Below are 13,436 nucleotides of genomic sequence, written 5' to 3' on the forward strand. Positions count from 1 at the left end.
ATGCCCATAGAATTCTAGTGGTTAATTACATCTTCACAGTAACACTGCAGGTGCTGCATTCATTCACATCCTCGGAATGACATCGGTAGCTATTAGCACTAAGCTACAATCTGCTGTCCTCTCTCTGAGACATAGGCCTTTTGACACTGCATGGTTCTTAGCCCCAGGCTAAGACTGTCCCTGGGCTAGCTTATCCTGTGTTCACACAAGCATTTGTTAACCCTGGGCTGAGATTTAGCCATGGGCTAAGGATTCACACTTGTATTCCAAAGCCCTGAGCTAACGAACAAACACAGCATGCGACCAACAATCTATCTCGGCGACACAACCAATGTTATAAGTAAATCATTTATTAAGATATTATTTCCTCTTGCTTCTAATCTCGCATTTTATTTCCAAGAGTGATTGTTTGTAAACCTTGCTGTCTGACATCGGAAACTGTTAAACTTTTTGAAACGTTATCTCGCCCATGTACGTAGAATGCTGTCCACGGATGAGACAAACTTTTCCGATCCAGGCAAAAATCATGCAATATTATTATTATTATTATTATTATTATTATTATTATTATTATTATTGATTGTAATATCGAATTAAATGTCAAAAGAAAAGTTACGAAAGTTTTTTGTTTTCAGAAGAAAATATGAAATAGTTAAAATGTAGCTGCAGGACACGTCACAGGCATCACAAGCATATGCAAAATAAGCAAAAGTGCAGCTTTTGTGATTGGACAGTGAAAGTTCTATGTGTTGTTCTTGACCTTGTTTCACACTGGCTCTTTTGGGACTGTTTCTGGGGCTAGCCCTGAAAAGTCTGTGCTAACCCTGCTCCAGAGTAGGGCCAGCTAGTCCTGGGCTAAGGTTGGTGCTAGCCCACTTAAGAAAGTGCAAGTGTGAACACTCGCTTAACCCCAGGCTAAGATCTCCCTTAGCCCAGGGCTAAGCAGGCTCTTAGCCCTGGGCTAAGGTGCAGTGTGAACATGCCTAGGATGTCAGAACTCAGCACAGCAGAAAACCCATATATGTCAGCATTGCTATCAGTTTAATATGAATAACATGTATGACAGAGACAATAAATAGTCCTGACTTTAATGACTGTCTGAATGGTAATACACTAACCCAGCTGTTGGGAATACGTCCTCAGTGAGCAGGGCCCAAGGGGTAACGTACTAATGTCAGTGGTGGTATTAGTGACAGTAGGTTAGGAGCACTGTGTGTGTGCACAGGTGTGTCTCTCGATTCTTACACCCTGGGCTCTCGGCAGGGACAGAGCTGAACCCGTCCTGACCTCTATCTTCCACGAAGGCCTCAGGCTGACTGAAAGGTCATGTGAAACAGCCGCACAAAAATGGAATGTGTGTAAAAAGTTAATGGAAAAAAAGCTGAGACCTGGGGTGTGTTTGTAGTGTTACGTCACACCGTATTGTCAACTAAGGAGCGACCGCTTTTAGTCTAACTGACTTATTTTATACACCTGGAATCTCTACTTCATGCTGAAGAGAACAACATTGTCAGTTGTTCCAACAGAGTAGCTTGCAGTCATATCTCTATCATTGTGACAGGTTTCCTTCCTCATGTACTATATGGTTCAGTACAGGCCAGTGGTACAGCTCCATCTCCACCTAGTGGTGGGAGAGAGACATCGCACCAACAGACATTTCCTCTGCAGCAGTAACTTCTGCAGTGGGCTTACACAGCAAATTGATCTGCAAAAGGATGACTTATGAGGCAATGGTCAGAACACATAAGCCGGGCCGGCCGGCTGCAATAGAGCCTGGACTCGAACCCAGAATCTCTAGTGTCACTGCAATGCAGTGCCTTAGACCACTGCGCCACTCGGGAGGCCCTTTCCACGCCATTTTGCCCATTGGGAGATGCTATTCTCCACAGTGGGCATATATTTTAGTGAGCATAAGGGTGCACGCACTGAGAACGAAATCTATTACATCTGCCAAACTACAGTATGGATGTTACTGTTTCTTTAGGGAGTGCTTCTACACCTGCATTGCTTGCTGTTTGGGGTTTTAGGCTGGGTTTCTGTACAGAACTTTGAGATATCAGCTGATCTAAGAAGGGCTATATAAATACATTTGATTTGATTAATAACAAAGATGAAGTAATGTGTTCGCTGAATTTCCATCATGTTTGCTATTTCATCCAGCCACAGAAGAAATATAAGCTAAGCAATTTATTTTGTATTTGAATTTTGCATTTTTAAAGTTAGGAGATATTATTTAGACAAAGTAATGAGACTTGGATTGCAAGTATATCTCCATGATAATATGGTAAAGTTGGCCTCATGTATAGGCACTCTAACAAATAGATAAGACCAAGGACATCCCAGATCAGTTAACAGTTTTTAATGAAGCTAGCAATGCTAATGCCAAATGTATAAAAAAATATATATATAAAAAAACAGTGGTGAAAAAAGTACCCAAATATCATACTTGAGTAAAAGTTGAGATACTTTCATAGAAAATGACTCAAGTGAAAGTCACTCGGTAAAATACTACTTGAGTAAAAGCCCAACAGTATTTGGTTTTAAATATATTTAAGTGTCAAAAGTAAATGGAATTGCAAAAAATGTACTTAAGTATCAAAGTAAAAGTATGAACCATTTCTAATTCCTTATATTAAGCTGATCAGACGCTAATCAGACAGCACACTATTGATGGATAGCCAGGGGGGACACTCCAACACTCAGACATTATTCACAAACAGTATGTGTATTTAGTGAGTCTGCCAGATCAGGCAGTAGGGATGACCAGGGATGTTCTCTTGAGAAGTGTGTGAATTGGACCATTTTCCTGTAACAATATAACAAGTACTTTTGGGTGTCAGGGAAAATGTATGGAGTAAAAAGTGCATAGTTTTCATTAGGAATGTAGTGAAGTAAAAGTCGGCAAAAATATAAATGGTAAATTACAGATTCCCCCTCAAAAAATACTTAAGTAGTACTTTTAAGTCTTTAAAGTCTTAACTTGTTTTTTATTTTTTCAGTAGTGTAAAGTACTTATCACATTGGTGTAGAGAGAGAGAGATGCTCACACACATACAGCTTATGAAGCTAGGTATACTGTTAAACTCACACTATATCACACACATTAATAGATTGCTTCAGTTGGATTAAAGTCTGTTTTTAGTAGTTGAAGAGGTCTACATATTGTGAAGTAGAGGGAGAGAGACAGATGTTAACAGTTTATGCAGCTCGGTCTACTACTGTACAACTCACACACACATCATGCACATCAATGTATTATGGCATGATCATTGATCATACTGACCGGAAGTATTTTAAACATTTGTTTTGCAAATGGACAGGGAACAGTTCATCTGATTCTGTTCATCTAAATGCAAATCATACATCTGTGATTGACAGTATACAAGTATTATTGCATGTTGACTCACCAATCACAGTGAAATTAGATTAAATCTAGCCATGATTAGGGCTGTGGCGGTAACGAATTTCGTCAGCTGGTGATTCTCAAACAAATCACTGTCGGTCTCACAGAAATTTACCGTTAATTAACAAAGACATTTGGCATCTCCTGGCTTCCACACGCCTACAAGCCATTTTTAAAAACTAATAAAATATAACTATTTTCTCCAAACGATTTGAGGGAATGCGCACGTGCGGCTAATCTGTTGAGTTGTTAACAAAGAAATAGGTACTCCTAAATGCTTAATTTAGAGTTATTTATGTAACTTTAGTTGTTCTACAAACGTTGGGCTAAATGTTTTGATTTTTAATACACTGTAAGGCTGCATGATGAGACTTTTACAGTCGTATGAAATAGTTTGGGCACCCCTGACAATTTCCATGATTTCCATTTATAAATATTTGGGTGTTTGGATCAGCAATTTCATTTTGATCTATCAAATAAGTGATGGACACAGTAATATTTTAGTAGTGAAATTAGGTTTATTCGATTAACAGAACATGTGCAATATGCATCAAAACAAAATTTGACAGGTGCATAAATTTGGGCACCCCAATAGAAAAATCACATCAATATTTAGTAGAGCCTCCTTTTGCTAAAATAACAGCCTCTAGACGCTTCCCATAGCCTCTAATGAGTGTCTGGATTCTGTGTGAATGTATTTTGGACCATTCCTCCTTACAAAACTTCTCCAGTTCAGTTAGGTTTGATGGTTGTCGAGCATGGACAGCCCGCTTCAAATCATCCCACAGATTCTCAATGGTATTCAGGTCTGGGGACTGGGATGGCCATTCCAGAACATTGTACTTGTTCCTCTGCATAAATGCCCGGGATGATTTTGAGCAGGGTTTTGGGTCGTTGTCTTGTTGAAATATCCAGCCCCGGCATAACTTCAACTTTGTGACTGATTCGTCAACATTATTCCCAAGAATCTGCTGATATTGAGTGGAATCCATGCGACCCTCAACTTTAACAAGATTCCCAGTACCGGCACTGGCCACACAGCCCCACAGCATGATGGAACCCCCACCAAATTCTACTGTGGGTAGCAAGTGTTTTTCTTGGAAAGCTGTGTTATTTTGCCGCCGTGCATAACGTCCCTTGTTATGATCAAATAACTCAATCTTTGTTTCATCAGTCCACAGCACCTTATTCCAAAATGAAGCTGGCTTGTCCAAATGTGCGTTTGCATACCTCAAGCGACTCGGTTTGTGGCGTGTGTGCAGAAAAGGCTTCTTCCGCATCACTCTCCCATACAGCTTCTCCTTGTGCAAAGTGCACTGAATTGTTGAACGATGCACAGTGACACCATCTGCAGCAAGATGATGGTGTAGGTCTTTGGAGGTGGTCTGTGGACTGTTTTTGACCGTTCTCACCATCCTTCGCCTTTGCCTCTCCGATATTTTACTTGGCCTGCCACTTCTGGCCTTAACAAGAACTGTGCCTGTGGTCTTCCATTTCCTAACTATGTTCCTCACAGTGGACACTGATAGCTTTTTGTAGCCTTCTTCTAAACCATAATGTTGAACAATCTTTGTTTTCAGGTCATTTGAGAGTTGTTTTGAGGCCCCCATCTTGCCACTCTTCAGAGGAGAGTCAAAGAGAACAACTTGAAATTGGCCACCTTAAATACCTTTTCTTATGATTGGATACACTTGTCTATGAAGTTCAAGTCTTAATGAGCTCACCAAACCAATTGTGTGTTCCAATTAATCAGTGCTAAGTAGTTACAGGTATTCAAATCAACAGAATGACAAGGGTGCCCACATTTTTGCATAGCCTATTTTTCACATCTCATTTAATTTCATACAACTTAATATTGCTACACTAAAAATCTTTGTCTGGACAATACCCCAGTACTCAGCTTTTATTAGAAAATGAATGGCATGCCACTGTGATCATTTTCTGGGACGACAGAGTAAATTATTATGCAGCCTCAGAGGGGTGCCCAAACTTTTTCATATGACTGTATGATGATTTGAAAAAGTTGCTTGAAAGGCATGAGCTCTGCTTAGTTTTCTGGGCAGGCTGTACTCACTCCAATAGTCTCTCATTCAAAATTTGACAAGCATTTGATAATGCCTCGAATTTCATGGTGACATCCCCTTTGTGGCCGTAATGCACCCTAAAAAAATCCATGCCTTTTGCAGGCCGGAGTGCTGAGTTGTGCCCTTCTCCCTGCGTGTGCTGTGTAATCCAAAGCGTCTCTCACTCACATGGCTCTCCATCACGTGATCGGGTCTTTCTCACAGGCTACAAGTGAAGATAGACACATCGTGGACGCAACTGCGTGTGTCCTTATCCAATTCCGAGGTGCATATTGAAGATATTGGAAGAACTGTCCACATTTACTTTGTCAGCCAACAAGATGAGGCCTAACGAACAGCAAAAGCACTAGTATATGTCAATCTACAATCCCCCATAGTACAAAAGTCAACCAATTATTTTCTGCGCGAGAAATACTTTTTCCAAACAGTCTGGGACAGTTGTGGGATGCGATAGATCCCAAATTTATACAACCATTAGCATCAAAAACTATTAGGCTATTTCGTCACATTATAAGTGAAAATTATCGTCCCCAAATTTGAAACTCACGCACTGCTTATAAATGCCAGTTAGGCTCTTCACCCCTTGTAAAGCGGATGAATCTGCTTAATTTTAAGAAGTTATTTGGCCTTTAGTTGTGATACAAACCTCATTAAAACAAATAGGCCTATGGGCTAGGTTACATGAGGTGTGCGACTATGATTCGAGTAAGTCACACAAAAAAAGGCTTTGTTTCTTATGCTGGGCGTCATTCACAAGTGATAGGCTAATATTGTCACCCATCAGACTATTCTTGATTTAATCTTGTCTTTACATATACTAAATAATATGTGACATTTGTTTTTATTTAGAATGGACCGTTATAATGCACCTGTCTCGAAACAGGGGCAGCGGGAGAAATACATGTTATTTATGCACTTAAATAGCGAATGGAGGATGCTTTTCCCGTGGTTTATTCTCCTGCCAGCCAGGTAGGTTATACTCCTGTTGTAAATATAAGCAATGTGCTTAATATTAGGAAAGTTGAGAAATAAATATAGTAGGCCTAGCCTACAGAAAGCTGATGGGATCCTCGTCTTTTTATTAGTGGCCATCACAGTTTTCTCCTGCAATTGCATAGCCTATAGACATGTTGCGCTCAAGGGCTCTCATGAATGTCATGCTCTTCTCAAACCCTACTTCCCAACCTGAGAACTCTGTTCTGCTACTGGTCTCTTGGCCCTCCCACCCCTACGGGCAGCTCCCGCTCAGCCCAGTCCAAGCTCTTCTCTGTCCTGACAGCCCTATGGGAGGGCAGCTCCCGCTCAGCCCAGTCCAAGTTCTTCTCTGTCCTGACACCCCTATGGTGGAACCAGCTAAAATAGCAGAGTCCCTACACATACATGAAACCTTATCTCTTCGAAGAATATCTTAAATACCATCTTAATAGCTCTGGCTTTGCTCAAATCAAAGTGTATTTGTCACATTTGTCCACAGGTGTAGACCTTACAGTGGAATGTTTACTTACAGGCTCTAACCAATAGTGCAAAAAAGGTGTGTGTGTTGACATGCATCAGACAGTCCTTGCACTTTGAAACCCACACCCATGGTGTCTTATAGCACCACTCGCTGGGTGAAATGGCGGAAAAAAGACTGTGCACACACCCGGCGTTACAATGACAAGTAGCACAGCAGATGACTGCTGTCTGAACACACATTTGATTTGGTCACTTGTAACTTTTCATTTGGACAGTCAGTATTCTAAAACGGAATAGAAAAACAAAACTGATTTGAGCATTAAGGCATACAGTGTGAACAAGGAAATAGTGGCTATACATATGCCTGCCAGGGAGACTGACTAAAATCATTATTTGCTGTTGATTGAGCAGTGATTAGAATCTAGTGTTGGGTTGAAAACTATTAATGATGAAAATGTAGGCTAGTTACTGTATGAGTGTTGTTTAATGGAGACTGTTTCTATATGTACAGTGTATTCATAAAGTATTCAGACCCCTTGACTTATTCCACATTTTGTTACGTTACAGCCTTATTCTGAAAAGGATTAAATAAAAATAAATCCTCAGCAGTCTACACACAATACCCCATAATGACAATGTGAAAACAGGTTTTATAAATTGTTTCTAAATTGATTAAAAATACAAAACCGATAACTTATTTACATAAGTATTCAGACCCTTTGCTATGAGACTGAAAATTGAGCTCAGCTTCATCCTGTTTCCATTGAGCATCCTTGATGTTTCTAAAACTTGATTGGAGTCCACCTGTGATAAATTCAATTGATTTGGACATTATTTGAAAAGGCACACACCTGTCTATATAAGGTCCCACAGTTGACAGTGCATGTCAGAGAAAAAACCAAGCCATGAGGTCAAAGGAATTGTCCATAGAGCTCAGATCTGGCGAAGGGTTCCAAAAAATATCTGCAGCATTGAAGGTCCCCAAGAACACAGTGGCCTCCATCATTCCCAAATAGAAAAAAGTTTGAAACCACCAAGACTCTTCCTAGAGCTGGCCGCCTGACAGGGAGACTAGTCAGGATCGAGGGAAAGATGAACGGAGCAAAGTACAGAGATCCTTGATTAAAAACCTGCTCCAGAGTGCTCAGGACCTCAGACTGGGCCGAAGGTTCACCTTCAAACAGGACAACCTCCCTAAGCATATGACCAAGACAACGCAGGAGTGGCTTCGGAACAAGTCTCAATGTCCTTTAGTGGCCGGCCAGAGCCTGGACTTGTACCCAATCGAACATCGAGAGAGACCTGAAAATAGCTGTGCAGCGACGCTCCCCATCCAACCTGACAGAGCTTAAGAGGATCTGCAGAGAATGGGTGTGCTTGCCAAGCTTGTAGCGTCAAACCCAAGAAGACTTGAGGCTGTAATCGCTGCCAAACGTGTTTCAACAAAGTACTGAGTAAAGGGTCTGAATACTTATGTAAATGTGATATTTAAGTTTAAAAACATTTTTAATACATTAGCAAAAATGTCTAAAACCTGTTTTTGCTTTGTCATTAGGGGGTATTATGTGTAGATTGATGAGGGGAAAAAACAGTTTGAATTCATTTTAGATTAAGGCTGTAATTTAACAAAATGTGAAAAAAGTCCAGGGGTCTAAATACTTTCCAAATGCAACATGCAACAATTTCAAGATTTTAGCTCATGTAAGGAAATCAGTCAATTGAAATAAATGTATTAGGCCCTAATCTATGGATTCCACGACTGGGAATACAGATATGCGTCTGTTGGTCACAGATGCCTTCAACAACAAAAAAAGTAGGGGAGTGGATCAGAAAACCGTTCACTGTCTGATGTGACCACAATGTGCCTCATGCAGCGCGACACATCTCCTTTGCAGAAAGTTGATCAGGCTGTTGATTGTGGAATGTTGTCCCACTCCTCTTCAATGGCTGTGTAAAGCTGCTGGATATTGGCGGGAACTGGATCTAGAGCATCACAAACATGCTCAATGGGTGACATGTCTGGTGAGTATGCAGACCATGGAAGAACTGGCACGTTTCAGCTTCCAGGAATTGTATACATATTCTTGAGACATGGGGCTGTGCATTATCATGCTGAAACATGAGGTGATGGCGGCGGATGAATGGCACGACAGGATCTCATCACGGTATCTCTGTGCCTTCAAATTGCCATCAAATGCAATTGTGTTCATTGTCTGTTGTCCATACCAAAACCCCACCGCCACCATGGTGCACTCTGTTCACAACTTTGACATCAGCAAACCTCTCACCCATACAACGCCATACACATGGTCTGTGGTTGTGAGGCCGGTTGGACGTACTGCCAAATTTTCTAAAATGACAGCTTATGGAGGATAAATTAACATTACATTCTCTGCCAACAGCTCTGGTGGACATTCCTGCGGCCAGCATGCTAATTGCACGCTCCCTCAAAATTTGAGACATCTATCGCATTGTGTTGTGGGACAAAAACTGCACATTTTAGAGTGATCTTTCATTGTCCCCAACACAAGGTGCACCTGTGTAATGATCATGCTGTTTAATCAGCTTCTTGACATGCCACACCTGTCAGGTGGATGGATTATCTCGGCAAAGGAGAATTGCTCACTAGCAGGGATGTAAACAAATGTGTGCACCATATTTAACAGAAATATGTTTTTTTTGCATATGGAACATTTCTATGATCTTATATTTCAGCTCATGAAACATGTTGTATTAAAAAATGTGTGTATGTATGTTTATACAGTATATCACAAAAGTGAGTACACCCCTCACATTTTTGTAAATATTTGAGTATATCTTTTCATGTGACAACACTGAAGAAATGACACTTTGCTACAATGTGAAGTAGTGAGTGTACAGCTTGTATAACAGTGTAAATTTGCTGTCCCCTCAAAATAACTCGACACACAGCCGCTAATGTCTAAACCGTTCCCCACTTTATTTTAAGAATGTGAAATGTCAGAATAATAGTAGAGAATTATTTATTTCAGCTTTTAATTCTTTCATCACGTTCCCAATGGGTCAGAAGTTTACATACACTCAATTAGTATTTTATAGCATTGCCTTTAAATTGTTTAACTTGGGTCAAATGTTTTGGGTTGCCTTCCACAAGCTTCCCACAATAAGTTGGGTGAATTTCCTTCATTCCTCCTGACAGAGCTGGTGTAACTGAGTCAGGTTTGTAAGGCCTCCTTGCTCACACACGGCTTTTCAGTTTTGCCCACAACCGTCCTTCACGGTTGGGATGGTGTTCTTCAGCTTGCAAGCCTTTCCCTTTTTCCTCCAAACATAACAATGGTCATTATGGCCAAACAGTTCTATTTTTGTTTCATCAGACCAGATGAACATTTTGGACATTTCTCAAACAAGTACCATCTTTGTCCCCATGTGCAGTTGCAAACCGTAGTCTGGCTTTTTTATGGTGGTTTTGGAGCCGTGGCTTCTTTTTGCTGAGCGGCCTTTCAGCTTATGTGGATATAGATACTTTTGTACCTGTTTTCTCCAGCATCTTCACAAGGTCACCAAAGTACGTTAATCTCTAGGAGACAGAACGCGTCTCCTTCCTGAGCGGCATTACGGCTGCGTGGTCCCATGGTGTTTATACTTGCGTGCTATTGTTTGTACAGATGAATGTGGTACCTTCAGGTGTTTGGAAATTGCTTCCAAGGATGAACCAGACTTGTGGAGGTCTAAAATTATTATTTTTTAAATTCTGAGGTCTTGGCTGATTTCTTTAGATTTTCCCATGATGTCAAAGCAAAGAGGCACTGAGTTTGAAGGTAGGCCTTGAAATACATCCACAGATACACAGCCAATTGACTCAAATGATGTCAATTAGCCTACCAGAAGCTTCTAAAGCCATGACATAATTTTCTGGAATTTTCCGAGCTGTTTAAAGGCACAGTCAACTTAGTGTATGTGAACTTCTGACCCACTGGAATTGTGATACAGTGAATTTTAAGTGAAATAATCTGTCTGTAAACAATTGTTGGAAAAATTACTTGCCATGCACAAAGTAGATGTCCTAACTGACTTGCCAAAACTAGTTTGTTAACAAGAAATGTAAGGAATAGTTGAAAAATGAGTCCATCCTAAGTGTATGTAAACTTCCGACTTCAACTGTATATACACACACACTGAACAAAATGTGTATATATATGTATATATATTTGGGAGGTAGTAGCAATAATTTCCCTGTGTGTCTCAGTCAGTTCCATCAGTTATTATCTTTGCTTTTTAAATCCCACAATCTGCTCTGCTTTATGTCATCAATACTTCTGCCTCAGGTCACATGATCAGCATGTTGACCTCTGGTTGGTTGGCCTGCAGAGCTCTGAGGAAAGGGGAAACACTCAAACCCAAATATTTTTCTTCATGACTTGCAGGAAGCCATTTCCCTGTTTTGAGGTGTGAAGAGTGTTTTTAGATATCTGTTTGCTACTTATTTTCTGTTTTTTCACATTGTTTAAAAAAAAGTAATATCCTCAATTAACTTGATACAAGTGTACAGACAAATTACATTTTATAAGGTATGGTCAATAGAGGAGAGAACAAGATATTTCTTTGCAGAACTGAAAAGCTATAAATGCTTTTCTCTTGTGAAATGCAGGTCGTAAAAGGATTAATACAACCCCTAACAGTAGAAGTGTGTGAGATTTGACCATAGCTGGATTTTACTCTGGGTGTGTCAGTGTCCCCTATGTCTAACAGTGTCCCATAGTACTTCTCATTGACTAGATCTTTTCATCGACACTGAGTCCCTCTCCATGGAGTCTGAAGGCTATTGGACAGTGGGAGGTCCTTTCCACAGGCCTGTTATAAGTGTCTCTCGCTCTGTCTGTCCAGTCAGTGACTCACTGTTTGGTTGTGTTGAACAAGGGAGCATGGCCATGGGTCTATTAGGAGAAAACCAACACAGCAAATAAAATAAGTGTCAAAGTTTCCACCCTGCTGGAAATATACGCTCTGCAGTGCTGAAGAGCTCCGTGTGTGTGTGTGTGTGTGTGTGTGTGTGTGTGTGTGCTCACGCATGCGGACATAATAAGTAACATCTTTTATGTTATGCACTCTGATCTTCATCACTAGATCACATTGGAAGTCAGAAAGATCAGTTTGATTTTTTGTTTTTAAGTATTTTTTTTAAATTCCAAGTGCTGACTGTCTCTTTATATCAAGAAATATAAAGCAGCTATTTCTGTTATGTCCATTTATTTTCATTTAGCTACTATATATGTGGTCATGTTTCTTGTGGTGATGCGTCACTCACAAAGCCATTCCACTCCTCTCTTGTTTATGTGGTATGTTTATTTGGTTACGAAGCGATTGTTCTATAGGCCTACTCTGTGCTTGTGCAGAAACCTCTATATATTCAGGAAACGGCATCTGAACTCTGACCTATAATTACATACACCTAGAACAGCATTCACTCAGAGAGAGTGAGAGAGAGCGCGAAAGAGAGAGCGAGAGAGAGCGGGACCCTGTGAGGAAGTGACTGGGGGTTGTGCTCTCTGGCCGTTGCTGTGGAGAGAGGAGGGGAGGTGGGGAGAGGCCTCATCGACAGAGGCAGAACAGTGACACACACCAGGAAGACGGGGGAAGGGAAGGAGGTAGGCGGGGCTCGCTCTCTCCTCATGTTCGTTTTGTGTTACGAAGCGAGTGTGTATGTGTGTGTCTGCTGCGCACAACACCAGCAACAGCTGAATGAAGTGGAGCTCCAGCTAAAGGCTATCTGGCTCTTAACAGAAGGATAAGGAACAAGAAGAGGAAGAAAATAAAGACAGACAGCGAGAGAGACTAAACAGCAGAACATTAAGTATTTCAAGGAGGGCTGAGGAGGGTTGTGGGCCCTGAAGGAAGGACTAGACCGGCTTTCTGCACTGGAGGAAGGACTAATGTGCCAGGTCAGGCCGAGAGAAGCCTGAAGAAGGAAGGGAGAGAAGTAGCAAGACAGGGAGCAGGCCTTGTTAGGAGGAACATGGAGGTGGATGAAGAGAAGGTGTTGTGCTACCTGGACAAAGTGCTGGAGGATGAGGATGAGAATGTGTTTGAGTGTGGAGACATGGATCTGGAGAGTCCACTCCCACCAGGAGACATGCTGATGACTCCTGTCCACAGGCAGTTCAGGGTGAGTCTCAGGCTGCGTCCACAATGGCACCCTATCCCCTATATAATGCACTTATTTTTACCAGATAGGGCTTGACAACATAGGGCTTTGGCCAAAAGTAGAGTGCAATATGTAGGGAATAGGGTGCCATTTCAGATTTGTCCTCAGCCTTCCACTGAAACAGGATTTGACAGCAGGAAGAAACTGCCAACGCACCACTGCTTGCTCACTCATACACAGCCTAGGTCTTTACTGTGTGCCTGGCTAAAAATAACCAAGTGGGTAGTCTTATTGGTGTCTTTTCACAATGTGGCCTCAGTGTGTGTGTGTGTGTGTGTGCAGACCTCCACTGTGATAGGGTTGTGTGTTG

At 41.3% G+C, this 13,436-nt stretch overlaps 1 protein-coding gene across 6 annotated transcripts in view; it reads left to right on the plus strand.

Moving 5' to 3' along the window:
* The window catches only part of abr (ABR activator of RhoGEF and GTPase), a 225,502-nt gene that overhangs the window by 84,590 nt on the left and 127,476 nt on the right, over positions 1 to 13,436 (plus strand). Inside the window, exon 1 of one of the 6 annotated variants that reach the window (XM_036937435.1) lies at positions 12,567 to 13,087. The exons of 4 other annotated variants lie outside the window; for them this stretch is intronic. In XM_036937435.1, coding sequence (XP_036793330.1) covers positions 12,938 to 13,087 — 150 coding nt within the window. In that variant the 5' untranslated portion in view covers positions 12,567 to 12,937. Of the gene's footprint in view, positions 1 to 12,566; positions 13,088 to 13,436 lie in introns of those variants that run through there. One more of the 6 variants, XM_036937437.1, reaches the window with a different exon arrangement.

This window comes from Oncorhynchus mykiss, chromosome 12 (assembly GCF_013265735.2).
Source record: "Oncorhynchus mykiss isolate Arlee chromosome 12, USDA_OmykA_1.1, whole genome shotgun sequence".
Classification (NCBI taxonomy): Eukaryota; Metazoa; Chordata; class Actinopteri; order Salmoniformes; family Salmonidae; genus Oncorhynchus; species Oncorhynchus mykiss.